Source organism: Cygnus atratus, chromosome 2, assembly GCF_013377495.2.
Source record: "Cygnus atratus isolate AKBS03 ecotype Queensland, Australia chromosome 2, CAtr_DNAZoo_HiC_assembly, whole genome shotgun sequence".
Classification (NCBI taxonomy): domain Eukaryota; kingdom Metazoa; phylum Chordata; class Aves; order Anseriformes; family Anatidae; genus Cygnus; species Cygnus atratus.
The window spans coordinates 45049660-45077493 of NC_066363.1; the positions used below are offsets into that span (position 1 = coordinate 45049660).

The window sequence follows — 27834 nt, forward strand, 5'->3', positions numbered from 1 at the left end:
CACAGTATGTCTGTGAACGGTTCATTTCAGTTCTATCCTGTACATCAGTGTCAAGCTAACAGCTCTGTGTTCAAAACATGTTTGTTACAACCTGAGGGAAGAAAACATGAATTTAAAGTGTTGCTTTGAATGGATACAGCTAGAAAGCTTCCATGATGTTAATAAAATGTGCTTTTACATTTTCCCCACAATTAGTAAACTTTTTCTGAGGAAATAATGCTCTGTATTTCTTACTGTGTTTGTTTTTCTAGGGAGACATTCAAAATGGATAACTGGAAACCTCTTCTGGTTCTTCTCTTTGTATGCACCTTCTGCTCTATGGATGCACAGCAGACTGGTAATACATGAAAGAAAAGTCCCTTCAAATTCATAGCAATTCTTTTTCCCATGTGTATCCAGTTCTGAAGAGAAAGATGAAGAACTGGTGACAGTTTATTCTTTGTTTAACTAGGGATGATATGATACATTTTTATGAAGCATATATTTATACTAGGTTAGGAGAGTTGTCTGAAAAACAGAAAAATAATGTGCAATAGCTCATTAAAATTTGTTTTTAGCCTCAGACACCCTGTTTGAAGAACAGGGGAAAAGAAGGAGTTAATGAATGCTGAAAATTTACTAGGATAGATGGAAGATTTTTCTGCAAAAGACCAATAGGTCTCGGATTCTGAAAAGCAAACAGGAAGCAAAATTGCAATTTTATTCGATTACACATTCTGTAGGAAAACAGGGAAATTAAACAATGTTTCTTCAGTCTGTAGGAAAGCTTCTATAGCAGACATTATCTTCCTGGCAAGTGGATCTTGGAGTATAGGGACAAAGAACTCCAAGATTTTGCAAGGCTTTTTGTGCACAATGGTCAATGGGTTTGATATTAGGGAAGACAAAATCTGTATTGACATGATTCAATACAGTGATGTGCCAGGCGGTGAGTTCTTGTTGAACACTTACTGTAACAACATGGTACCTTACAGAAGATACAGAAATTACATTACAAAGAAGGAGGCAACAAAATTGGGCACACCCTTCAATTAATGCTAGGGAATGACTTCATAGCAAATGCTGGTAACCAAAAAAAGAAAGAAAAAAAAGAAGGGGTTCCTCAAATGAGACGTGGACAAGCTGAAGATAATATTCAAAACCTAGCCACAGCAGGTGAGGATGTAGGCATGACAGTGTATGCTGTAGGCATTACAAATTCTGCTTTGCCTGATCTTCAAGAAATAGCAAGTAAACCAACTGATGTCTATGAAGTGGAAGATTTTGCTGATCTGCAGTGACTCTCCCACCATATTCTGCAAATGCTTTGTACTTTTGTAGAGGAGGTAACCGGACCAGTTGCACAGGTTGCCTATGATATATCCTGGAAGAGCAATTTTTTCAGCTTTTTTATTTTATTTTTTTTTGTAGATAAAGCATATAGAATTGCAGTGTGTTGCCAAAATATAGGTTTTAACTTCCTGTGTCTTCCATATGTTGTTAACTAGCTGTCAATAATACCAACTCTTAACTGATGAATTTTGAGCACATCTACCTTTAAAATATTTAAAATAATGGGGGGAGGGGCGGGGGAAGAGCTGAGGGGAGGAATGGAAAGGCAGAAACACAAAACACAGAATTTATTTCATGAACAATAAAATGTACATTTGGCTCTTCCTTGCTCATGAATAATTCATTCTTTTATGTCATCTCCCTTGAGCAGCTTGCAGAAAAGCCACGTTGGCAGATGTTGTCTTTTTAGTGGATACTTCAACAAGTGTTGCCCAGGAAAACTTTCAGAAAGTGATTAAATTCCTCTCCTCATTGGTCTCAAGTCTTGACATCGGCCATGATGCAGTCCAAGTTGGGCTGGCACAATACAGTGATGAAACTTACCAAGTGTTCTTGCTGAATCAGTATTTATCGAAAACTAATGTTCTGGAGCAGATTGGGAATTTACCATATAAGGGTGGAGAAACTTACACAGGGAGAGCTCTGGATTTTGTCAGCACAACGTATTTCAATGAATCTGCTGGTAGCAGAGCTAAGGTTTATGTCCCACAGTTAATGATTCTTATCACAAGTGGAGAATCCAGTGATGAAGTAGAATTGCCTGCCAAGAAACTGAGGCACAGAGGCATTTCCATTTATGTTGTTGGAGTTGGTGTCCAGAATACATCCGAGCTTCAGCAAATAGCCAGCAAACCTTTTGATAAATATCTGTATAGCATCGATAGTTTCGATGACCTTCCAGATCTCTCCACAAGGCTTTTGAAAAACTTCTGCTTTGCAATTGAAAGCCAGATTGAAGGTAAGCAGTTGTCCTTATAGTGGTACCATTTCAGTTGTTCATACTGTGTAATTGTGAGAAAAGGCATGGAAAAGTGGATGTGGTTTTGATGTTATTTTACACCAGCGTTACTGTCATATAACTCACTTGAAAATAATGGGGATAATTTTAGTTAGGTCACTGTTCAGGATGGACATCCCTGTTCTTTTTAACATGTTTCAGTGCCTGTGTTGAAGTCATTGAGGTTTAATTATTAAAAAAGGAAGTTAAGCTTATACTTGGTGCTCTCTGTAAGCAGAGCCTTAATGTATTGCAAAGAAAATCAGGGTCAGATTCACAGATTCTATGAAATAGATTCAATTTAATATTTTTAGAGCTGGTAGAGACTTTTATAGAAAATGTTTTGTTTTGATGTCATTGAACAGTTTAACTGAATTATTTCTCAATCAAGCTATGCTTTTGGTGACTATCTTAATTCTTCCAAAAACCTAGTTAAGAGATTGTCACTCCTAGAATGTTCAAAAATGAAAGGGAGCCATATTTTCCCATCCTTTCAGTATACTTGCTGACCAGCAGAATTCACAGAAAATGTATTTTGGAGGAATTTATATGTATATATACATATATATATATATATATAAAAGGAGGCATGGTAGCAAAACTAAAATCAAAACAAAAATGTGTTTATATCAATTATAAATATTTAAAATATAAAATTTAAATTATAAATACATTATGTTGTTTTCTAGTTTTGCAGAGGTCAATGTGGTTCTCTCAATGAGAAAAAGTTAGGGATTAGAGGCTGTACTGGTAGTTAGGCAGTTGGTTTTAATCCCCTTTTCCATCATAAACTGTTATACTGAAGGGTGCGTTTAGGCCCAGTTTCATTTGACTTGCACCTGACTTGCCCTCCTGAAATGTGTATCTCTTTCCAATGACTGTAAGTGAAGTTAGAATAATTTTATTAATGTTCTGGTGCCTCTTCTGATATTCAAAATGTCTGTCTGCCTTTTGGAACAATTCCTCATGGGATTGTTAGGAAGGTGAGTTTATTCTGAAGTGTTCAGTTGGGTCAAAGTCTTAAATGCAACCTAGATTCCAGCAGTGATATAGAGGACCTTGGTTAATGAAATATCACTAGAATGGAATGATAAAACATACAATCTCACTCCCAAAGTAGTAAGTAGAAGATTTGGTTGGACGAAGATGAAACTTCTATCTATATAAATACTGTCAGGTGTAAAGGTTTCTCAAGACATTTTAAAGCCATTTTTTAGAGGGTTGCTTTCTTTAGAATTCTTTGTTTAATTTTTCAAAATATAATTCTACAGTAATTGCAAAGCATGTTTCATTGTATGTTGTAGATGTAGAGCTTAAATCCAAACTTAAAACTGTGAAGATCAGTGAAAAGGTTCTTGTTTAGATTACATTCAAAGCCAGGTCTGGATATAGGTTGACAGTATTTCAGCAACTCATTTATTACATTTTTTTCCTCTCTGCAGCATTTGCAAAACAATATGCTGATATTATTTTCCTTATTGACTCCGCTGAGACCATGAAGCATTCAGCATCTGAGGGAGTAAAACGTTTAATCTCCCAAATAGTCAGACAGCTAGATGTTGGGATTAACGAGTATAGGATTGGCCTAGCTCAGTTTAATGGTGTAGGGCAGGTGGAGTTTTTGCTGAACACTCATGAAAAGAAAGAAGAGGTCCTTGACCACATTCAGCGCACCATTGCATTCACTGGAGACTCATCGCAGGATGGAATTGCCGTGGAGTTTTTGCAGGAAACCTTTTTTACGGACAGTGCTGGAAGCCGGATCAACGAAGGCACTCCACAGGTTGTAGTGGTCTTCACGTCCTCTGGATCCAGAAAAAATATCATGGAGGCAGCCTGGATGTTAGAGGAGTTGGGGGTGAAAATTGTCACAGTTGATGTTGGATACTTTGACAGGGTAGAAACAACGGTGAGCTACCCCTCTAATGCGACTTACCATGTTTATGAAGCAAAGAGCTTTGAGTATGTGCAACAGAGCATTGTTACTGATGTGGAAACCTCACTCCAGAATCTTTATGAACTCGATCAAATGGCGCCAGCAGGTATGGTATATCAAAAGAGCAATACTAGCAGCCTGAGTAGCTTCTAACTCACTGGTAATCCAGGGCAACTTCTCAGGTGGTTGTTAGGGAAAAACAGAATGCAAATGGCTGACAGCTGTGCTTTTATGGAGGTGTTTTATTGAAAAAATATTTACCACCTTTGCCTGTGTGGCTTCAGTGCTTGCCTATGCGTAGTTAGTTGTAAATCTATATTAACCAAGAGGAACAGGGTGGTAGTCTTGAAGGGTTGGCTGCACTGGAGTTGCCTTTTCTGACTGAGGGAACAATTTTCCGTGGATTTTGTTTCCAAAAAATGGCCATAGGAGAGTTTGAATTTAACCACAGAATAACTTCCCTAATATCCTGAGTTTTCCTGATTTGCAGTCACTCCACAGTACAGTGAGAAAAGTCACTTGTCTTGCAAAGTTTGCTGTAGTGGGCAAAAGGGGGCAGTTAAGAGATTTATTTCAGGGATTTCTTTGACTGAAAATCAATATATAAATCTCTGCTTTTCAGCACTTTTAGGATTTGGATTTCATGTGTTATTGTAGCAGCATCTTGCATATTACCTTGAGTCTCTTTCGTAACAGTGTTCTGACTGTCTCACCAATTATCCCACAGTGTGATCTACATTAATCTTATCTTCCTTTTGTTTATTTTGCTTTTAGTGTGTTCCAGTGCAACTGTTGCAGACATTGTGTTTCTTGTAGATGAATCCAGCAAAGTTGGGTCAAAAAACTTCCAGCTGATCAGGGCATTTCTCTTAAAAGTTGTTGATGCCCTGGATATTGGTCCAAGGAATGTAAGAGTTGGGCTAGTGCTGTACAGTGATGAACCAAGACTAGAGTTCACCCTGAACACATTCAAGGATAAACTGGAAATCCTGAACTACCTAAAGAATTTACCATATCGAGGTGGACAAACATACACTGGAGCAGCCATTGAATTTCTAAGGAATAAGGTTTTTACTCGAGAGGCAGGCAGCAGGAAGAAACAAGGAGTGCAACAAATTGCTGTAGTTATCACTGATGGTCAGTCCTTGGATGATTATGCTAAACCAGCATCTAAACTAAGACGTAAAGGTGTTACTGTCTATGCTGTGGGCATCCAGAATACCTCAGAGAGCAGAAAGCTTGATAAAATTGCAACGTATCCCCCAGGGAATCATGTCACCACCCTGAAGTATTTTCTACAGCTGTCAAATATCAAATGGAAAATAAAGAAACAGCTTTGTAATGAGATTGTGAAAAAGACGTTTGTAGTCTCGTTACGATCGCAGAATCTGAAAAAAGGTAAGAAGCACACATGAAAATGCCATTTCAGTGCTGCCAGGCTTGTTGCTGATGTGTACACCATCTGTACTTAATGCAAGAGGAAATAAAAATTCAGAAAGATTTTAGAGATGTTTATAAAATTCTGTTAGTGATGGACCCAAATGTCCTCCAGCTAAGATTTGCCCTGCTTGGAACCCTCCCCTATTTATTCCTGCCTTTTTGGGGAAGCAAGTATCAGGAAGCCTTTGCTGCTTCCACTTGAGCAAATTCCAAGTCTCCCTCACATTCAGGTGAACATGATTCTGCTCAGGATTCTTCAGGTTAGTTGTAGTGGTCCCTACAGCTTAACAACATTTACAGGTAGACTGAGTCATGTCTCAGTTACTTGAATCCAGGTTATTTTTTCCATGACATCTCTCCTTTAATGTTTTTTGCACTTGTCAAAATAATGTGAAGTTTATAGTGATTCTGAATTCTGACACTGATGAAATGTATTGTCATCTCTCACCTCTAGGAGTAGCTAGTCCATGCTGTTAATACCAGTGCAGGAGGCTAGTCTCATAATGATACAAATCCTAGTAATGTTTTTATTTTCATACCTAAATTCTACCCAGTCTCTCCCAGTAAAGTCTCTTACCATTCTTTTTCAAATTAGCTTTGTGTCTAGCTACGCTTCCTTCTTTTGTCTTTGCAGGCTGTCACACTGTTACTGTACCTCATCATATGTACTTTTATGCTATTTTTCTCTCTTTAATAACTGTTGCAGTCCTGATTTCTATTTCATCCTGCTCGCTATCCTTTTACAAGTAACAGTGCCAGTAACAATGGGTTTCATTACTCAATTTTATCGTCTTGACACATTTTATTTGTGCAGAGATGTTTGGTCATCTCTTATCCAATTTATTGAACACCCAAGATTTTACAAGCTTTTGGACTGAAAGTCTTTTCTCAAATAAAATTACTTTTGTTGTTTAGGTACCTATTTGTGAGGATTGCAAAGTTGTCAAGTGATTTTTCTCACTCTTGGAAGTGTCAAAACTTCTGTAACTCCCCCTTCCCATCCCTCCCCCCTCTCCACCCCCCCCCCTTTTTTTTTTCTTGCTAATTAGGTTGTGTGGACACAGAGGAAGCTGACATTTATTTCTTGATTGATGGCTCTGGCAGCATACATCCAAGTGATTTTGACGACATGAAAACATTTGTGAATGAGACTATCAGAATGTTCCAAGTTGGTGCCAACAATGTTCGTATTGGTGTGGTTCAGTATGCGTCTGAGTCAAGGACAGAATTTGTGATTGGCCAGTACAACCAAGTGGTGATGTTAGTAGAGGCAATTAAGAATATTAATCAAATAGGTGGAGGTACCAGAACTGGAAATGCATTAATATATATGAAAAGTCTGTTCCAAATGGCATTTAGGGAAAATGTTCCACAGATCCTGGTAGTGATTACAGATGGTCAATCTGAAGATAAGGTGAAGCAAGCAGCAAGTGAGCTGAGGCAACAAGGGATCACTATCTATGCCATCGGCATCAAGGAAGCTGATCAACAACAGTTGGAGGAAATAGCAGAAACAAAAGATAGAGTGTATTTTGTGAATGACTTTGATTCCCTGAAAAATATTAAAGATGGAATTGTGCAAAATATCTGTTCAACAAATGGTAAGAGCATCTCCTAAGCCTGATCCTTTCCAAGCAACTAGTACTAGAATGTGCTTATATGTTTTGTTAATACTGAAAATGATATTGCTACATATCAGAAATAAAGACTTGTGTGTTAGTAATCTCATACTTTGCCATGTCAAGACTAGGTAACCTTCTTTCAATGTACAGATTTTACTAGTCAATGAGCAATATCAAATAAAGCTAAATAGCAGAAATTGAAATTCTTCAACTGGGAAAGTGCCCTATAGTAAAAGTCTAAGTATTTGTTCTTTGTCTTGTCCCAACAACATTTTGTGAGAAGAGACAAAGAACCTGGTGATAATTGCCTGCAGTCTAACACTGGGTACTTGTGGTTCTGAACAGGTAAGCAGTCTGAGCACTGCAGAACACTTGTCTTTCACAAGGAGATAAATTCTGATTTTTCAATACCCAAGTCAGGGGATGTTTTTCTGACATGTGCAAACTACTCTTATCTAGGGATTGTGTATGTCTCTTTCTGCACCACATAATAGCTTGGAGGAAAGCGGCTATGTCAAGTAGCAGAATTCTTTCTCTTGAAGTTGGGGGATGAACAAAGGCATCTCTAGCACTCTCCAGCCTTTGTTTACATGTTAGCTGTTAAGCCTCCAGTTCACCTTCTGCAGTCAGTTATTTTTTGACAGATCTACTGATGACATCTATCTGCCCATTCTGTCATTTACTGTCTTTTGGGTTTTGATCCAGCTGAAATGTTAAAAGTGCAGGTGAGAAGAGATTTGTGGTTTTAGCCTATTCTTTTTTTTTTTTTTCTTTTTCTTAGTCTGTAAAAATGTGACAGCTGATGTTGTTTTCCTTGTGGATGGCTCAGAAAGTGTTCGTCCAGATGACTTTCAGAAGGTAAAGGATTTCATGCAGTCCTTTGTGAACAACATAAATGTTGGGCTTGATAATGTTCGAATTGGCGTGCTTCAGTTCAGCTCTAAAATGAGAGAAGAGTTCCAGCTTGACAGATACAACACTACAGCTGATATGCAGAGAGCCATTCAGAAAATGAAGCAGATTAAATCAGGAACACTGACTGGGAAAGCACTGACCCTTGCTGCCCCTTACTTTGATCGACCTAGAGGAGGACGTCCTGAATTGAAACAATACCTAATAGTGGTCACCGATGGGGAAGCCCAGGATTCTGTAAAAAAACCAGCCAGGGCCATACGGAAGAAAGGCGTAACTATATTTGCTGTCGACATGCTCCGTGCGAACAATTCCCAGCTTTTGGAGATTACCGGCAGTCAAGACAGAGTGTTCTTTGAGAGTGACATTAACTTCATACAAAAGCAGATTCTCTTTGAAATTTGTAATCTACAGAATTGTAAGTAGTGATGATATCCATCTCTGTATTTTTTTTCTTTTTTTTTTCTTTTTCTTTTTTTCCTGTTAATTCTTTGTAAGGCAAGATTTTGTTTTCCATGTTCATGGTATGATTTACAGCTCTGTTCTCCATAATGATACACAGTGGAAGTGGAATGAAATGCAGTATAAGAACATAGACTTGTTCTTTTTATAGGGTGTGATCTCACTCTTTTTCTTATGAGAAGGTAGGTAAATATTTCCCCTTCTTTAAGGAAGACACCCAAGCTTTTGCTTTCAGGCTTCTGCAGTGTCTTTGCACTTTAAGGTTACGGCTGGAATATGGAAACAAAAATCCCTACGCAAAGGGTTGAAGGAGAGAAAGGGGTGAGGGAGAGAGACAGAATTATAACCTTGTTTCTTTTTTCTTTTTTTTTTTTTTCTGTTTCCACTAATAGTGTGCAAGAGAGCAGAAGTTGCTGATATCATCTTTGTAGTGCATGGATCATCTGGTGTTACAGACCTGCAGTTCAAAAATGTGCATCGGCTGATAGAAGCAGTAGTTAATACCTCAGTGGTTGGGGTGGACAAAGTTCAGTTTGGTGTTGTGGTCTATAGCTCTACGCCGGAGGTGTATTTCTTGTTGAATTCATATACCTCCAAATCTCAGATTAGAAAAAAAATATTCAACTTGAAGCCTCTGCCAGGCAAGCCCTTTACTGCAAGAGCTTTGAACTTTGCCAGGCAGAGATTTGGTGTGAACTATGGTGGACGTCCATCGTCTCTTGCTGTCACTAGGATCCTTGTTCTTATTACTGATGAACCAACTGTACCATCAGATAAAGCCAACCTTCCCATGGCCATAAAAGCTTTGAAGGAAGATGAAATCAACTTATTTGCTGTTGGAATAAGCAAAGCAAGCAGAGCAGAACTTAAAGAAATTACTGAAGATCAAGAAAGATTATTCTTTGCACAGAACTATGATGCACTGGGAAGCATACATAAAAACCTTACTCAAATCGTGTGTGAGAAATCTAAGCCAGGTAAAGGATATTTATGAATAGATCTACTAGGTCTTTTTTCTACAACTGATGCAGGCTGTTAAAAGCAAAGATCAATGTTAAATATATTTTGTGGACGTAATAGGAGGATAAGTGGAAAAGTCTGGTGACAGTTCTCTGCTTAAAATGCAGCACACATTAAATGCAATCTCAAAAGTTATCTTCTACTGATGGGCTTCCATCAGCTATTTTCAAGAGGCTGCTTACACTGATGAATGGAGGCAGATTTCTTCTAAGTCCTAGCAACTAGTTTTCATTAACATAAAGCAGTTCTCTACACTTGAGCAGTGCCCTGGCTCCCCCATATATTGAGCCCATTCTCTCTTGAGGCCCCTGTTTCTCTGTGTTCCCGTCTACTCTTCTGTCTCTCATTTTCTGTCTAGAAGATAGATAGTTTACAGTCAGTGTCTTTAGTTTATTGTTAAAGCTTCATTAAAAGTGAGATGGTGTTTGTCCCTGCATATATTCTGTTATGGGGCACAGTTAACTCTTTTTGATCTATGCATGGAAAAGTGGTTGATGATAGATTTACTCTTAAAAGCAAAGAGTTTCCACTCCTCTCCACTCATTTCCCTTTTCTGATTTCTTTCTTGTAGTCACCCAAATCAGTAAGATTCTGAGCAGTGATGCCTTCTGCATTCCCTCAAGTGTTAGGATGGATATGATACAGCATTCAGATGGTACACTGTTAGGTCCCATCAAGGGAAAGCTATTGTAATAAAACTTTTGCTTTATTCTGTGTGGAAAAAAATGTAAAGGACACAAATTGTAGTGCTTCCAGGGTAAAGACAGGCACCATGACTATGCTGGAAGGGTAAACTTCCTGCTAATCAGGCAGACCAGCTCAATAATTGTCCATGATGGCTTGAAAGATGGCTTCTTGTCCATCCTTTTTTCTTGCTGCACAACAAACAGTATCAGGTTCTCTCTACCACGCAATTAGATCCAGTGAAATACTCCTTTGACACCTTGAATAGAAGCTGCCAATAAATATGCAAGGGAACTCTGCTTAGGCAATGAAAATAACAGGCAAGAAATTTCTCCACCTCATGGAGAAACTTTCTCCACAGAAGTCATGCAGTTCAAGTGCTTTTTCCCCAAAGTGGCCTTTCAGGTACCAAGAGAGGATGAATATTTTGAGTGAGGTCGTTATACTGATTTAACTTTATTGGTAGGTAAATTCTGACATTCCTCAGCCAAGGGGTTGACAGTGGTTGCAAGTTCTGTTTTGTTATGACTCCCCCAGCCAGTCTTTTAGCTGATATGTAAAGAACTGTGTTTTTTTCTGCAAGTTAATGCTGGGAAAAGATGAATTTTATCTATGCATGGAAGTTCATAGGGTTGAAGTTAGATGATGGAGAGATGATGTCCTTGCATGACCTCTCTGTGAACAGCTTTTGTGAGTAAAGGCTTACACTGAAGAGAAAAAGGAAAAGGTTAAACAGTGCCAAAATTATGTTCCTCACTATTTTTGTTGTTGTTTTGTGTTCCTTCCCTGCTTTTTCCCTAAGTTTGCAGTGAACAAGTAGCAGACCTGATGTTCTTGATGGATGGATCAGGAAGCATATCAAAAAGTGACTTTTCTGTCATGAAGACCTTCATGAAGGAAGTTTTGGACAATTTTGTTATTTCTAGGAACAAAGTACATGTTGGGGTAGTCCAATACAGTGAAGAACCCCAGAAAGAATTTTCTCTTAATGAGTTCTATAATGACATCATCATAAAGGAACGCATCGACAGAATCGAACAACTGAAATCCTCTACATACACTGGGAAAGCGCTGAGGTTTGTTCGTAGTCTTTTTGAGCCTGCCCATGGAGGCCGCAAGAAGAGAGGAGTTTCACAGAACCTCATTGTGATTACAGACGGGCACTCTCATGACGATGTGGAGGATGCAGCAGTGGCTTTGAGAAGCGATGGGGTACATGTCTTTGCAGTTGGCATAGGGATTATAAATGCCTTTGATCTGCTTCGAACAGCTGGTGATGCAAAGAGAGTGTTCACAGTGGAGAACTTTGATGCCCTGAAAACCATCAAGAGGACTGTTGTCAATGAGCTCTGTGAATACAAAGACATTCCTAGCCAGGGTAAGCAATGTAAATGTTTTGTTGGGTATATAACAGTAAATATCTACGTGGCTGCATGCAGTCCCTGGCAAAAGTACCAAAGCTTTCTGGGAAGCAATGCAGCTGTTTTACCAAAGAGCTCTGCTCAGGTTACTCAGTTTTGTAACTTTCTACATTTGCACTTTCTTCAGTCAAGAACCATTATGCTTTTTGCTATATAGCTTCAGAGGTGAGACAGTGCTTCACATCTAGCATTCACATTCATAGCTCCTCAGTGTCTAAAAGGAGACAGAGAAGACATACCCTCAATATCTTAATCACAAGAAAAGAAAAGAAAAGAAAAGAAAAGAAAAGAAAAGAAAAGGAAAATACAATTTGGTGATATTTGTAAAAGAGTGTTTCAAAAAAAAACCTGTCATCTACAGCTGACCATGACCATCCTGCTCCAAAGGGACTGTCAGTAGCAGCTGTTGACAAAAGTCCTACACTGGCACTGTTGAGAAGGGGGTGTGGGAAAATCCATCCTTGGTTATGTGGGAGGTGTTGGCATGGTGTGAGCAGCAAATTCACAGTGATGCTGAGATGCTACCCAAAAGCTTTCCCTACATAAGAAACAGGAGGCGGTATTTCCTACTACATCTAATTGGTGGCAACAGTAGATTGGATGCCCTTCCAGGGATGCTGCACAGCCTGAGAGGCTCTCAGCCCCAAAGAAAACAAAAGGTTCAGTTGTGCTTTGATTAATGTAGCAACTTTTATCAGATGTTGGATGCTGTTTTTGTATCTGTGTTTATTCTAACATGGTGCTGCAGTATCAGTCACCTAGTCGTGGGAAGATGGAGGCAGAAAACCCACAGAATTGTTCTTTAAAATTATGTACTCATGCCAGTTATACAGAAGGATAATACTGTCGATGTTTGTTAAATTGCAATAGAAAAAAGTGGCAAATGACAAATCAAAAAGATGAATTTTCTTCCACTGAAGGTAAAGAAGGGACCTACTGGGTTGTAAATGGATGAGATTGATTAGGGACAGCAGGAAGAAAATGTGCTGGAGCAGTTCTCTTTCTGTGATCCCATTCTTGCAGGGACTGTGACTGTCCTTAAAGCTCCATGTCTTCCCTGCATTTTTACCGTAGAGGTAACATTTTACATGAGTCAGACACATGCTGTTTATTGTCTTTGTTATACCATAAAACTGATCATACCTAGCTCTCTGTACCTAGCTCCAGGTTTAATTCCCCTACTGATCAGAAACTCACTGTGAGGAAGGCACACTGTGATGACCGCACTGCTTGTCTAAGGCTTTTTGTAACAATGGTTAAACAAATAGAAATAACTTCACAAAATCGTTGAACAAATAAAATTAACTCTGCTGCACCCTGGGCTTAGGAGATCTTAAACACAGCAAAACTGGCTGATGTTTGCTGGAATGATGGGGTCCAAAAAAAGAGTTGAATCTTTCCTCCCAAAGCCAGAAGCTGCTCTCTATGTTAATGCCATCTGCTCAGGTGGTTTTCAGAGAAGATAGCCTGGCCTTTATCAGTATGAGCTCTGCGCCCTAACCCCCTTTTTCCCCATCAAAAACAGAGCAAACCTCCACCTGAAAAAGCATCCCCTGGCTCCTGAAAACAAACAAAGGGCTGCTGGGGAAGTGGAGTGCACGGATGTGGAATAGCATGACTGGGGCACTAGCATCTCCTGGTGTCTCATGACCAGAGAACAGGGAGATTTAATGGAAGATGGAACAGTAAACTCGATGTATATATTTACAGGCACACTGTTTAAATTTAGAGAGAACAAAATTAAGGAAAGCATGTTGGCTCTGATCTTACTGATTTATATGCTTTTAAGTTTTAGATCAACTTGTCTCATAAACCAATGATGAATTTCCTATGAAGACTGTGTTATCTTTGCTGGGAATCTGTTTTCCTTTATTCACTGATCTTCTTTCCCATAACAATTCTTAATTCCCCTTTCTCCAGTCACTATCTTCTAAACTGCCAGATTTTTAATGTAAAGAACTGCATTCCAGGTAATGGAAAGTCAACAGCGGGACAAAAAAGATACCTTTGTAGCATGAAAACAGGCCAGTTTAACTAAGTGGATGTGTGTGGGAGAACAGGTGATTAGGAAAACAGGTTAGGTACATAGAAGTGTTTAGTACTGCAATAAACAGACTATTGACAGAGTATGGAAGCTGTTTCACACATTCTCATATGCAACACAACAAAACAGAAGTGAATGCTTTATTGCTGTTCTGGTACTGTTATTGCTGGTACATGAGGAGTTTGCAGGTAATGCTTCTAAGAGCTAACCAGTGTGGATGATCAGGGCTAAACTGGTGAGTCCATGGCTGCCCTTTGCATTTCCTCCAAAGGATGTGGTTAAAAAAAAATATCTTATTTTGAAAACATATTTTCTGTGTGCTGGATGTGAACACATACTGGAAAAAATACCTTGTAAGTTTAATGTCCATGGAAATGTCTCATCAGAAAATCCATACACAATTAGAAAAAATGCTGTTCCTGAGCTGATGGTGGCCTTTGCATCACAGGTGTTCTGTGAATCTTGAAATCAGATGGGCAACCTCACAAACTCTGGCTAAGGGGCATGACTGTGTTGTGTTTGTATGTGTGTGTAGATATATTTAACTGTTTAAGAAAAATATTAACTTGCTGTGAACTACACAGAAAAGCTGTGTAGATTTCTTATGCTGCTCCAAGGCCTGAATGTCATTTGGATTTTGTAGCCATAAAAACTCATTCACCACAACCTTCTACGTTTAAAGATTTTTGTGCTCCTTAGCAGCAAATCATACCCTCTGGGGATAGTTTGTACCATAAGCATGAATACTGGAATATAACAATTGTTACTCTGAGGTGAAATTTTCTGGATTTATTTGGTTAAATAGGTGAAACACAATCATCTTTCCTGAGGCTTTTCTCCCTGGTTCTATAGTGACTAAAACAAATGGGAAAACCAAATTCAATTGCTCTTATTTTCTATTCTACATATGTGTACTATCCGAATTGCATTCATTCATTAAATATCCGTTGTTCCCCCTACAAACAGAGCTATGAATGACAACACTGCAATGAAATTTTTAGGGAATAATTGCCCATAAGAATTAGCCCAAAGTAGCAAACATGGAAAACAACCTTGTGTTTGATAAGTGTTTCAGAGCCAGTGGGTGAAGAAGGAACAAAATTAGGGCGAGTGCTGTTTTACACATAAAATTGCAAGTCTCAGACTATCTTGCAGAGGTACAGTGATGGATGGTGATGCATCTAGGGACACAATAAAATCCAGCATGACACATGAAGAATCAAGGTACAGAAGAAATAAACCAAGTAGTTTGGCTGCTTGACTGGGGCAAGAGATTGCAGGAGAGTAACAGACCACATCACAATATTTGCTGTTATTATCAGGAACTACGCAAGCAATTCTGTAACTGAGGTAGCCCTCACCTTACAGCAGCTGTTATTCACGGTGTTATTCACGGATATTGCCTGTAGAGGATGCTGCCACTATCACTTTTGTTCGTTTGGCCTGTTGTTCTACGTTTGTATGTAGTATCAGATCTTGTGGCAAAATGATAAAGCACAGTCAGCCCTCAAGCTTTGCACTGCAATTGGAATATGTATTGTGTATTTTCTGATGGTAGTAAAGCGTATGGAAATACTTTCAAGATTAAGCCCTTTGAGGCCATTTGGCAGCTGAAGAAGAGCAGTAAGCTCTTCTTCACTGTTTTGCAGTTTGTGTGTGTACATGTGTCCGGTAATATAGGATCAGGCCTTAGTAGCTGCAAGTTTATGTATCCCCACTGAAACTGGTGGTCTGATAGGTTTTCAGTAAATATAAAACACCATCTCACTGACTCCGACTTCTGGTTTTAAATCTAGCATGTTGATTTTTGTTCCACTCCCATGATCCTGATGAAAGACACAGTTCATAAATGTTGTATGTTTATAATTTCCTGCTTCCTCTGCTTTCTTCACAGATTGCAATATGGACCTTTCTATAGGAATTGATATTTCAAGGCATACACGGCCAGCATCTTCACTGCTTCTGAAACAGAAATTGCAAACATTCCTCCCCAAACTTTTACACCAAATGAAATCGCAGCCAAGTGTTTGTTGTAAAGCTGGCTTTCCAGTCAACATTAGGTTCAAATTTCAAGTATTGGCACAGGCCAAAAAATTAATCTTTGAGTCTGATTTTGAGGACTATAATGAAGGGATCATCCAGAAGTTCTTAGATGCACAGGCCACAGTGGACACTTACCTGAATGTGGACTTCTTACAGGCAATTCAGGAGAAGTTCTTTAGTGCAACCTCTGCTAAAGTGAAGGTAATTTAATGGTGTGAATATACAAATTGGAAAAATTACGTAATTTCAAATTTGTTGACTCTGATGCTGACTACTGCAGGGAAGCAAAAAGGTAGCTCAGGAACTGGTGATCTCAAAGGCTTGACCTAATCTCTTCTGAAGTGAAAGGAATCTTTCCATTTAAGTGAAAAAAAAAATCTCATTGAAATGTTTCAGGATCATTGCCTTGACGGTTTACTTTTAATAAGGTGCTGACTCAGTAAGGCACTGGGCACGTTGTATAGTAGCTGTTTGAATATTTTCACTTGCTAAGGTCTCTGTTGAGGAACCTTACTGGGGAAGGACATGTTTGCCCTTGTAAGGGTAAATACATCAGAAGAGGAGACCGAGGGGTGACCTTATTAATGTTTATAATTATGTAAATGGTAAGTGTCAGGAGGATGGAGCCAGGCTCTTCTCGGTGACATCCAATGATAGGACAAGGGGCAATGGGTGCAAGCTGGAACATAGGAGGTTCCACTTAAATATGAGACAAAACTTTTTTACGGTGAGGGTGGCAGAGCACTGGAACAGGCTGCCCGGGGGGGTTGTGAAGTCTCCTTCTCTGGAGACTTTCAAAACCCATCTGGACGCATTCCTGTATGACATGATTTAGGTGTTTCTGTTCCAGCAGGGGGATTGGACTAGATGATCTTTCAAGGTCCCTTTCAATCTCTAATATTCTGTGATTCTGTGGTATGGGACATCCATCTGGCCAGTTGGGGGTAGCTGTCCTGGCTGTTACCCAGAGATGATGCAGTAGATGCAGCTCAGATGGCATCCAACTGAAGGTGATCTTGCAGAAAAGAAAATCTTTGCTTCTTCAAACTTCTTTTCCACATTCACATATAGGAGAACTCCTCTGACATCAGTGAAAACTCTTCATTCTTTAAGTCACAGCAGAGCTGGTCTTCAGGCTAGCATACTAAGAAAATGACACATATAATACAATAATAGCAATGCTAAGAAATGGGTGGCAAGACAGATCCCTCATATAGGAGTGCTGTCAGAGAAAAGAGAGTTTTGTGTTCTTTTCTTCTTGCTCTTTTTCCACTGTGCATGTTTTAGGTCTACCACAAAGTAGTGGAATTTGAACTACCTTGTAGTCAGTTTCCAACACAAACTGTACTTTTCACACTGACACAGCTTTTAATATCTCTTAAGTGATTCAGTGTTATTCCCTTTCCTGACAGGTTCTGTTAGTGTTTTCAGATGGACTGGACGATGCACTGGAAGATCTCAGAAAAGCAGCCAATTCCTTCCGCTTCAAAGGTATTAGAGCACTACATCAATGCTCCGGCCTCCTACCGACACATGAACCAATGTATTGTTCTGCCACTACAACTTTCCTAAATAACATGACTCTCCCCATTGAGAGTATTCCTTGGAAGTCACTGGGAGAGTGTTTGCTTCTCCATGTGTATCAATGTTTGTGATGTTCAGAATTATTATCCATTCTAGGGTATTTGCATGGGGTTTTTCATCTTTAGTTGTACTCTTGAGCTAATATTTTAATGTAGCAAATGAAGACTGTTTATTATTATTATTATTTATTATTTTAAGCTACAGATTTTTTTTTCTGGTTTTGATCTATGTGAAAATATTCTGCACTACATATCTAAAGTAGAAACAAAGCAGAGGCTGGTTCTAAGCTTAGGGTGGACACTTAGCTTCTGGAAGTACTTCAGGATGAATTCCACTGCAGAAAATTACTGTTTCAGTACAAGATACCTTCCTTTTATTGTGTTCCTTTGGCTTGTACTTTTCTGTAGCTTTGCCATCAAACAGAGGCTGTTGGTTAGAACCTTTTCTGTCACATCACTGCATGTTCCAAGATTCCCACTGCCCTAAATGCAAGTGGTAGAAAGAGTGGAAAGCGAGGATAAAAGATTTCCACCTAAGAGGAAGACAGGAGGGTAGAGATTTCCTCAAAGAAATAGCATTTGAGGAACGGAAGAACTGACCTCACTTCATTCTACTGTAAGATAGGCCAAAGATGTATCTACAATAAGAAGAATATTTTAATGACTGATTAAAATGTGTGATGTAAAATACAATATAATTCTCTTGTGACCTAAAGAGGAATCCTGACTTTATTCGTCAGCAGGAAAGATCAAATAAATGGAAGCTGAGGAGCCCTGAAATCAATTTGTATGAATATGTAATTCAGTAGGTAAAGGTAGACAGATCATCTGAGACTGGCCTCCAGCTGAAGAAATGGCTTGAGCAAGCCTTAGTTCCCTCTTCCCACTATTATCCCCATGAACCATTCCATTCATGGGTTGATAGATATTTGAAGAAACACTTCCAGGGTGCAGAGGGCCTGAGATTTTCCTGCTTTCTGGAGGGCAGCTTCAGCAGCTAGAGCAGTCCCTCTTACTGACAAATGGTAGTGCCAGATGTTAGACCCAAATCTGTTTTCCGCAGAAGAGAAGAGTTTTACACTTCTCTTTGGACACTGAGGTTAGCTCTTGAGCAGAAGTAGCAGTTCAGTCTGTCAGCTGGGAGAGAAGTTAACTGGAAGATAACTAGTCTTAATTTTTGTCTCATATGTTGTTCTCAATGGCTTGATTTCTTTCAACATGCTATAAAATTTAAGTTTTAGAGAATTGCTATTATTCGCAATCATGTTGTTGGTTAAATAATATAGGTCAGGCATTCACAAACTTCAATCTATGCTTATGTTGAAGGCCTTGATGCACTTCTATTAGTTGGTCTGGACAATACACAGAATTTGACTGAACTTCGAGAAATAGAGTTTGGCAGAGGTTTTGAAAACAACGGACCTCTGAGTATTGAATTTGCGGATATTGCACACATCTTGCAGAACAGCCTTGTAAGTCCTTTTGTGATATAAACAAAATGGGGGAAACAATCTTTTTTTTTTCTTTTTATTTTGTAATCAACTTTACACAAATGCTATGTTGCTTGCCATTTTTTCAGAATACTGTTGCAGAAAGAAAATGCTGTGATGTTTTCTGTAAATGCCTTGGAGAAATTGGTGAACGTGGTGCCCGGGGAATTCCTGGAAGTAAGGTAAGAGAGCTGCGGTAGATGCTACATAAGAATTTCTTTATTATTTCAAGGTTTATTTGTGTTTTGTGGTAATTTGAAGCATGCATGCAGGTGCCCACAGCCCTTGCTATTAGGATAGATGAAGAAGAAACATGCAATGTGATCATTTCTCTACTGCACGTTCCTATTGCAAAAGTATTTTAAAATGAAAATCATTCAGACACATAGAAGTCTTTAAGCACTCTTCTTTGCAGAATTCAGCAGAAAGTAGAGAGAGATTTCAAAATGGTTTCTGATTAACCAAGAGCCTTTTTAGCTAACTGTGAATAATAAACTTCCAGTTGCCAAGCTAAGAGTAGAAAATAATAATTCTTCTTCACCAGATGTGAACTTCATCCTTTTGTGTGTTCCGGTTATTCTGAATATTCTCTACTGTAAGTTTCTCTTGATCAATACAGCACTGATTTACAGTGTTTCCTTTAAGCTTTTATATTGTCTCCTTTATAGTTTGTTTTAAATATTGCAGTTTTCACCACTTCTACAGCATAATAGTAGACCTCATTATTAAAGCTTTTGGTATATGTAGTTTCCATTTGTCTTGTGTTCTTTTCATTCCATTACTTCTGCTTATTCCAGTAACACACTAAATAACTTGTATTTGTAGTTTACACTCTTCAATTATCTAGTTCCAGTTAAATCCATTTTTGGTTATCTCTTAGCACGGGTATAGTCTTGCAATAAGTATTCATAAAACAGTTTACCGATCTCTTCTATTAGCCTTGTTGATATTCTTACACCTGCTTTATTGAAATGTCTGGACTATAGTGCTCAGACAAAACAGTATTCAGAATGTACTTGTAGTTGTATTGCAGGTAGACAGGCATGATGCTTTGGGCTGCACAACTTACAATTTTAAAAGCATGTTCTTGCAGCACAAATTTGTCTCATTCTTGTTCATTTTCATTCCTAGAAATTCTATCTGCTCTTACTTCTCTGAGAGATTTTTTTTTTTAACCTAAGGATATGAGGTTTGCATCACTTCAAATACAAAGTTGCAATATTCCTAAAGTCTTTGTAAGGTATTGCAAAACCTTTGTCCTAACAAATTTCCACTTCCTTATATTTTTCATTTCACCTTAGAATTTCATTACCGTATAATATTTCCTTGTCAAAATCACAAAGGAAGATACTTAGTTTGACCAAAAACCCACTGGGCTTTATTAATTCATTAAGCAGTTTCATGAAATAATATACTGAACTCTTATATTGGACATTGTTGCACTGTGGGTTTTTTTTTCCCCACAACCATGTGAAGTATTCTGGAATTGTGCAGAGTGGCTGTATAACTGCAATTGGAGAAGCCTGCCCTCTCCAGCATAACCAGATCCAGTTTCCAAGAAATGTTTTCTATCTGCATGTGCAGAGTACTCCAATACTAATGAACCCATGTGCTTGGAGAACAGTTTATTATCTCTTATGTTCCCATTTTTTCAGGGAAGTGCAGGTTACAGAGGAATTCCTGGTCATCCTGGCGAGGAAGGTGGGATTGTAAGTAAACACTCTTTCCTGCTGCAATCATGTTTGTTGGTGCCTAAATCTGTCTGCATTTACTCATTCACACAGCATCATCAATATTAACCTAAAATGTGTTTAAGCAAAGTGTATCTTAAGGTAAATATATGGACTTAATTCTCTATGTGTCTGTACTTCACCATAATAACTAATAGCTTTTAATGTAAGAACAGAATCAGTTAGAAAGAATCATACAACAGCATCTTATGTGGTATATTTTTGAGTAATTTAAGTGATCATTTTCCATGACAGACTCTAGCCAGATTGTGTGATAATCTCAGAGCCATCTCTTCCCTTCTTAGCATGGCTGAATATCTTATAACTGGGTAACAAAATTAAATTTTGTAGTGTTTTGGTGACGTTCTAAGTCCTTTGCAGTGTGCTGTTCCTTTCATAGAATTCAGCATAATGTGCATATGCCAAAGTCCAGTCCCCTGGGAGTATTTCTTCTTTTGCTGCCTAGAAATAAACAAAAATCCCATGAAGAATAAGTAACTTCCTTAGCACTAAAAGCACAGAACTAGGTTTACAGCACTGCACCCATTACATGAATGTCACTCCTAACTAAAGGTCAGAAGCCTGCAAGCCAAGAACAAGCCAAGGATTTCTCTCTGCACCTAATTGTAAAGTCTGCATTGGAGTAGTTCCAATTCTCACAGTAGATTGGTCAGCCTGAATTTGCCTTTGGTGAAACTACTTAGGGCAAGCCAACCTCCTGTTAAGAGGAAGACTAATGGAGAAAAGCAGTTGTCATCTAAGTTTATCAAGAAACTTCATTGGGATGGTGGTTTAACAATTTCTTTGGAAATCACTGGTTGTAACTAGTTTCTACAGAAAATTTCCACAGAATTATTTAAGATACATTATTTCATGATATAACTGGTGACAATCTTCATATGGATGAATTTTAACATTCCCTCTTGCTTCTTAAGGGAGGCAGAGGTCCAATTGGTTTCAATGGGACTCGAGGAGACAGGGGATGTACAGGTGCCAGAGGCCTTAAGGCAAGTATGTCGCTTAGAAGCATTTCCTAATCTTGTTTTCCACGAAATTGTTTTTTGTACTGTGCTGTATTCCTGAGGTATGGATGGAGAGCAAGACCTCCAGCTGTAAGAACAGACAATTTTTGCTGTCTCAAAAGAACTTTTTGAGAGGTACTTTGTGTATTCAAAGTCTGGTCAAATGGCATGGGATTTTGCTGACTCAATAATTGCCAATGTCTTTACTATCACAAACTCCAGACTGGCTGCAGGTAAAACTACTAAGCTTTACAGAATGAGAATGAAAATGAAGGCTGTACCATCTTCGTACAGGAAGGGGGTCAATCCCCTGTGTGGTAGGAGGGGAATGGTTTCCAATAGGGGTTACAAATACTGAGCCCATCAGGCCTCTGCATAGCAAACTTGTATCCTGCTTCTGAAGCTTGATTTAAAAAATAAAAATAAAAAATTGTCACCAAATTTCATTCATGTTTATTTTCAATTTCAGGGCTACAGAGGTTATCAGGGAAGTCAGGTATGTGTTTTCATGTGTAATCAATTTTCTTTCAGGACAACTGTGCTCTGCTTCATTTTAATTCATTATTACTTTGTAAGATAAATGCTATAGCAAGGAAGGAATAGCATAAAAACCTTAGAGTATTTAATATAGTATTGACATGATTGTATAACAGTGGATTTAAGTATGAGATGCTAAGTCTTATTTGTATTGAGAGTTTAGGATGGTTGCAGTCATAATTGATTTACTCTAATTGACAAGAAAGGAATTTACTTCCTATTTTAGTCATCTGTCAAGGCAGTAATTCAGGTCGGCTGAATTTCATATTCTAAATGTTGAGGAAGCAGAGGAGAAAGGGCGGGGGGGAAGACTGACTGGTATTTATTGCAGATTTAGGCAGTATTTTTCAGTCGTTATTGACACTTTTTCAATATCGAAACTTCTTTTCAGCTATTTTTGTCACTCACTGATATTGCAACTCTACTTATTTAGCCTTTCAAACATACATGTTCATCAAAGAGAGATTGTTACCAATTTGTTAATAAAAAGTGAATTCTGGAAGACAGTGGTCAGAATGGCAGTATTAGGTTCCAAGCTAGAGCAGTTAAAATGGAATTTAAATTGTATGTCATGCTTTCATGACAAAAACACCCCTAGAAAAGATTTAGGAGCCTCAGAGACTTGGAAGACAATTTCCATCCTGAGAACCTGCACATGAGAGGAAGTTCTGAGTGTGTTTTTTGATACCTCAACTCTGTTTAGAGTACTGCTCTCTACTGACTTTTTAAATCCTCCTATGTATTTTTCTTTCCTATTCCATTTTCTGCTCAGTTTCCTGAAATAATTTGTCCTCCTTTAAGTATCTGAAACATCTCATTATAGAGAAGGGAGAGTACTTGCTGACGATTTTGATTTGTTCAACTTGAATTGTACAGTGGGAATTGACTTACCAGGAACAAAAACCCTACTGAAATCTAATGAAAATGTGAATATTTCATTATGTTGTGTCATCAAATCGACTTTTTATTTCAACTAAAAATATTAAACTTTCAGCATATAAAAAAATGAATCTAATACTGTTAACTTAGTAAGGCTGAAGATGTTTATTGAAGTCTGCAAGGAATTTTAGTACAACTATTTGGAAGAAAAGGCAATACAAAATATTTAATACAATGAAGTTTAGATCAGGCTGTCTGAGGTAGGAAATGAGCGAGGGAGAAAATAAGACTTGAGCAAGAGTCAGGATTGTTTACTTCTTCTTGAATACTTAATTCAAGAAATTTTTGTTTATGATGTTAATTTTGCCAAAATGTACAGCCACCTGATTTTTCTTGTAGTACATTTAAAAATGTTAAAAATGAATAACACTTTTCCTCAGGAACTTTACCTTGGTGGTTTTGAAAATTCAATTTAACGTCAAAACCTACAAAACTATTGCATCTGTAGAGTCTGTCAGACTGAGACTCCTGTTGGTTTAACTGACACTTATAACATGCTTTTGTGCCACATTCAGTGATTTGTTGAATACCTTTTCAGCTCTCAGGTAGTAAAATGACTGTGGTCTCAGTAAATTTCATTTATTATTAAAAGTAAGAACATCATAGTTAATTCTTTTCTTATATCCAGTAATGAAAGAGGGAAGCACTTCAAAATATCTTTAAAAATGAGTGTATTGCATGGCCAGATCTGAAACATTGTGGAGGATGCATAAATGAAGTGATGTTCTGACAGCTATAACTCTATTCAGCAGCTTCATTCTTTATTTCCAGAGCAAGTTAACATCACAAAATCCTCATGTTTGAATAGGTATTTTTATGAGAAAATGATTTCCATAAATGGTTGCAATGTGGTGATTGATTTCTGCAAAGGGAAGAGAAGAGCAGGGCTTGTTTGCATGGGAGCAGGGTTGCTCTTTATGTGGCACAAAAGGCAAGATAAAGTGACTTTTTCTTTAATCTCTTTTCCTAGATAAGCCAGAAGCAGCCCTCTTACTTGTATTTATAGTGTTGTCTTCTCAAGCTTGCTATGCAAGACTACAATTAGTCTTGTGCTAATTGTACAGCTGCTACATTGATTCCGTGAATACCTTGGCAAATAGCGCCTTAATTAGTTTTGAAGGTGTTAACCTTTTGAATAATACTATTTTATATCACAGATGTCAGGATTGATCCTGATGGAAACAAGCATTATATTGCCAAAACGATTTTTTTTAACATGTCCCAAAGCCTAAGATAAATTTTCTGTAATTATTCTTATCATGGTTATTCTTTTTAGCTTTTCAATACACCTTTCACACTAATAAAATGAGTTTTAAATACAAATAAACAATTCAGACATATAAGGTAGTTGTATTTCAGAATATACCTAGTTTTTGAAGGTGCTGCAGTTGTGAAAAACTAGCATATAGCAAAGTGCAATTTAAATCCTGGATAAGATCTGTAGTTTTAACAACAATTGTTCTTATTAACTGTTCTTAACTGTGAACTCTTTTAGAAGTTAGTAATTCTATTTAAATTCTTAATTATTAGCTCCTAGTTATTATTCTTAATTATTCCTGCTAACCATTAAAAAAAGCTATTATTTTTCAAGTATCCAAAAGCAGGGTCAACACCTCTTTCCTTGATCAAGGACACAAGTGGACTGATGTTAATATGATGGCTTTTTGCTTATTTTGATAGGGTGAACACGGCGACGGTGGACTTGATGGCATTGATGGAGAGCAGGTAAGCTATGCTTCAAATATGTAGTTCAATTAAAAAACTATTTAACCTATTTTGAACCTATTTCAAGGTTCAAAGGCACAGATTTCTGCCTCTTTTAATGGGCTTTAAACCTGAACAGAAAATCAGTTTAGTGTTTGGAGTTACATGTCTAATAGAAGTTGGATCCTGTCAGACAGAATTTGTGAACCGCATTTATCAGAAAGAACATTCATTATTTTTTATAATTTCTTTCTTCCCTCTTTGTGAGTCTAGGGAGACAATGGACCTCCTGGGCTTTCCGGAGAGAAAGGCAGCCCTGGAAAACGGGTGAAGTATCATTTACAGTAACAAGATTTTACAAAAAAGTCTTTCTGAAGTGTAATGCCTGTGACTTTTTCTCTAATATATTATAATATCTAATATATGTAGCTGCCTGTTCTAATATATGATGAGGCCTCTGCTGCAAATCAGTGTAGCTCCACTGATTTAAACAGATCTGTGTTATCTTGTCTGGCCTCTCTCTACCACAGATACTGTCTCTACCCACACCAGAATTGTTTGTACTCTTTTTATAACTTTAGGGCAGAAAAGGCCCCAGAGGAGAACCAGGTGAACGAGGAGAACCTGGTCTAAGAGGGGATCATGTAAGTGTATTTCTTCATTTTTGTTAGGTTGCACTGATTTGTGCCTGTATTTTCTGAAGGAGCTGCCTGAGATATAAGTTATTTGAAGAGTTTTTCATGATCCTAGATGGTGCAGTACTTTCCAAAGAGTATGGCATATTCCAGGAGTTCTGTGCTCTTCAGATGCAGATGGACTTGTGTGTTTTGATGCATTGCTTAGAAGCAGATGTTTAAGCTTCAGGTCTCCAACTTGTTCCTTGCATTTTTGTTTTATTTATTTGTTTTTACCATGGACAAATAACTCCTTTTGGAGCTGTTTAGTCCTACCTTGTGGTTCTCACCTAATAGAGGGATTTCTCTATCACTTAAAACCCAAGTGAACTGACTCTTTGTTATAAATTTATAATGATGCAAAGGCAAGTTACTTCTTCATGCTGACATTTCTTCTATGCATGCTTTAGAGCTCTCACTATAAATGCAGACTCTGAGGGCTAAAATTTCAGTGGAGATGTTATCTACTTGTACCACAACTTTGTCTTGTATGTATTTCAAAGATCTTTGTTCTAGAGTCAAGGATAATGTGATGACTCCTGTCTTCTAACACTTATAAAAGAAATCAGGTGTCATGGTAACTTGGCCTCTTTGAGGGATCAGGATTTCATATGTGTCTAGCATTAAGTGGCTAAGTGAAACTCCATTCTAGTATGACCCCGTATGAGAATCGGTAACTAGGTGTGATCTTAATTCAGTTAACAATACCCAAACAACCAGAACAGCATCACATTTTCAAGGTTTGCTTTGTTGCCCATTGGAAATATTTATTTTTAGCTCTGCAGAAGCCGTAACTGTGGACTTTGCAGAAGAGCTTACATAGTGTTCTTGCAAGCATGTTCATTCAAAATAACGTTTATATTCCTTTTTGGCTGCAATAATAAATGTCATTAATCTTATTTCCATATCTTGTGCCTGTAGTTAGAGTATCAAAGGTATAGTCACTGAAAATGCTGAACTTTCTGCTTAACTTTTCCAGGGAGATCCTGGGATTAACAATAATGTTCCTGGTCCTAAGGGTGAAAAGGGAAACTCAGCATGGCAGGTAAACAAGTAAATCTGCATTAACAAGAGTAAGGGTTTGGATAATTGCCAAGTTGTATTGGCTGTCCATTGACAAAGCAGCTCTTTTCTTTCATTTTTCATTTTGCTTTTAGTGTGTATATTCAATACAGAAAACTTTAAAATGTGCATGATGTTGGGTTTTGTTTTATTTTTTCATTAAAAGAAAGACAAACAGTTAATGAAGACTATGGTAATATTCTCATGGAATACACCATCAAACTGGGCTTGAGCTAAAGCAAGATATGGATTTAGTATAAATATATCATTCTGGCTCAATTTTATATCACCAAATAAAGAGATTCCTGGTGATGGGTTGCAGGGATTTTTTTAAAAACCCTGCTGGGAAAAATGTGTTGGATATCACCATGCTGTACCCACTTTACTATGTAACTGCTATTTTCTCATGGTGATGGATAAAAACTCCATTTTGGCCTGTAGAACATAAGAACTTGGTTATGTGCTGATAAAGTGATGTCTGAATTTTTACTAGGTTTTTGAGCCATACTGCAAGAAAGTAAATCTAACACAAGAGCACAGCCCATTAACTGTCACACTTAATTTAGAACAATAAGCAAAGATAAGTAGTAGGAAAGTATCTGTAATTGGTGGTGGATGATGGTTTGAAATTCAAAACAAGCATAGTCACTCTCATTTATAATTGATGGTCAGGAATTGTTTGCAGAAAACAAGTCAGCATTTAGCATGATGCAACTGATTGAAGTGAAATTACTTGGGAGAAGAATAAAAGAAGGATCATAAAAAGAAAAATGTGTAATTACAAGAAAAAATAAACAGTATTTAAAGCGCTTGTTCTTTACTTTGATTTGCAGGGAGACCCAGGACCACATGGACTCCAAGGAGAGCAGGGTCATGATGGCCCTAATGTAAGAATAGTAGTCAATACAGGTTGAAAATAACTGATCTAAGATGCAGTGGGTTTCCCATTCAGACAACCAATTTTTCTCTTCTTCCTTTTATCCAACATGTAAAATTCCTGCAATGAGAAGGAACATAAATCTTCTACAATTTTCATAGTTCAATATACTTGGCTTCAAATTTACTAGCTTATATGTATTGCAGTGGTTTTTGTTGTTGTTTTGTTTGTTTCTGTTGTTTGTTTTATAATCAGGAATTTGCTATAAAATTAATTTCAGGTCTGATTCACATGAAATTGCAA

General features: G+C 37.8%; 1 protein-coding gene across 1 annotated transcript in view; it reads left to right on the plus strand.

Moving 5' to 3' along the window:
* Window positions 1–216: 216 nt before the first annotated feature.
* COL6A6 (collagen type VI alpha 6 chain) overlaps window positions 217–27834 on the plus strand; it is a 46903-nt gene continuing 19285 nt past the window's right edge. Inside the window, 20 exon segments of the mRNA XM_035549677.2 lie at window positions 217–337; window positions 1700–2290; window positions 3772–4371; window positions 5040–5663; window positions 6755–7306; window positions 8109–8657; window positions 9094–9678; window positions 11208–11783; window positions 15765–16114; window positions 17326–17404; window positions 18823–18968; window positions 19076–19168; window positions 20642–20695; window positions 21652–21723; window positions 22208–22234; window positions 24895–24939; window positions 25192–25245; window positions 25500–25562; window positions 26572–26637; window positions 27488–27541. Coding sequence (XP_035405570.2) covers window positions 217–337; window positions 1700–2290; window positions 3772–4371; window positions 5040–5663; window positions 6755–7306; window positions 8109–8657; window positions 9094–9678; window positions 11208–11783; window positions 15765–16114; window positions 17326–17404; window positions 18823–18968; window positions 19076–19168; window positions 20642–20695; window positions 21652–21723; window positions 22208–22234; window positions 24895–24939; window positions 25192–25245; window positions 25500–25562; window positions 26572–26637; window positions 27488–27541 — 5301 coding nt within the window.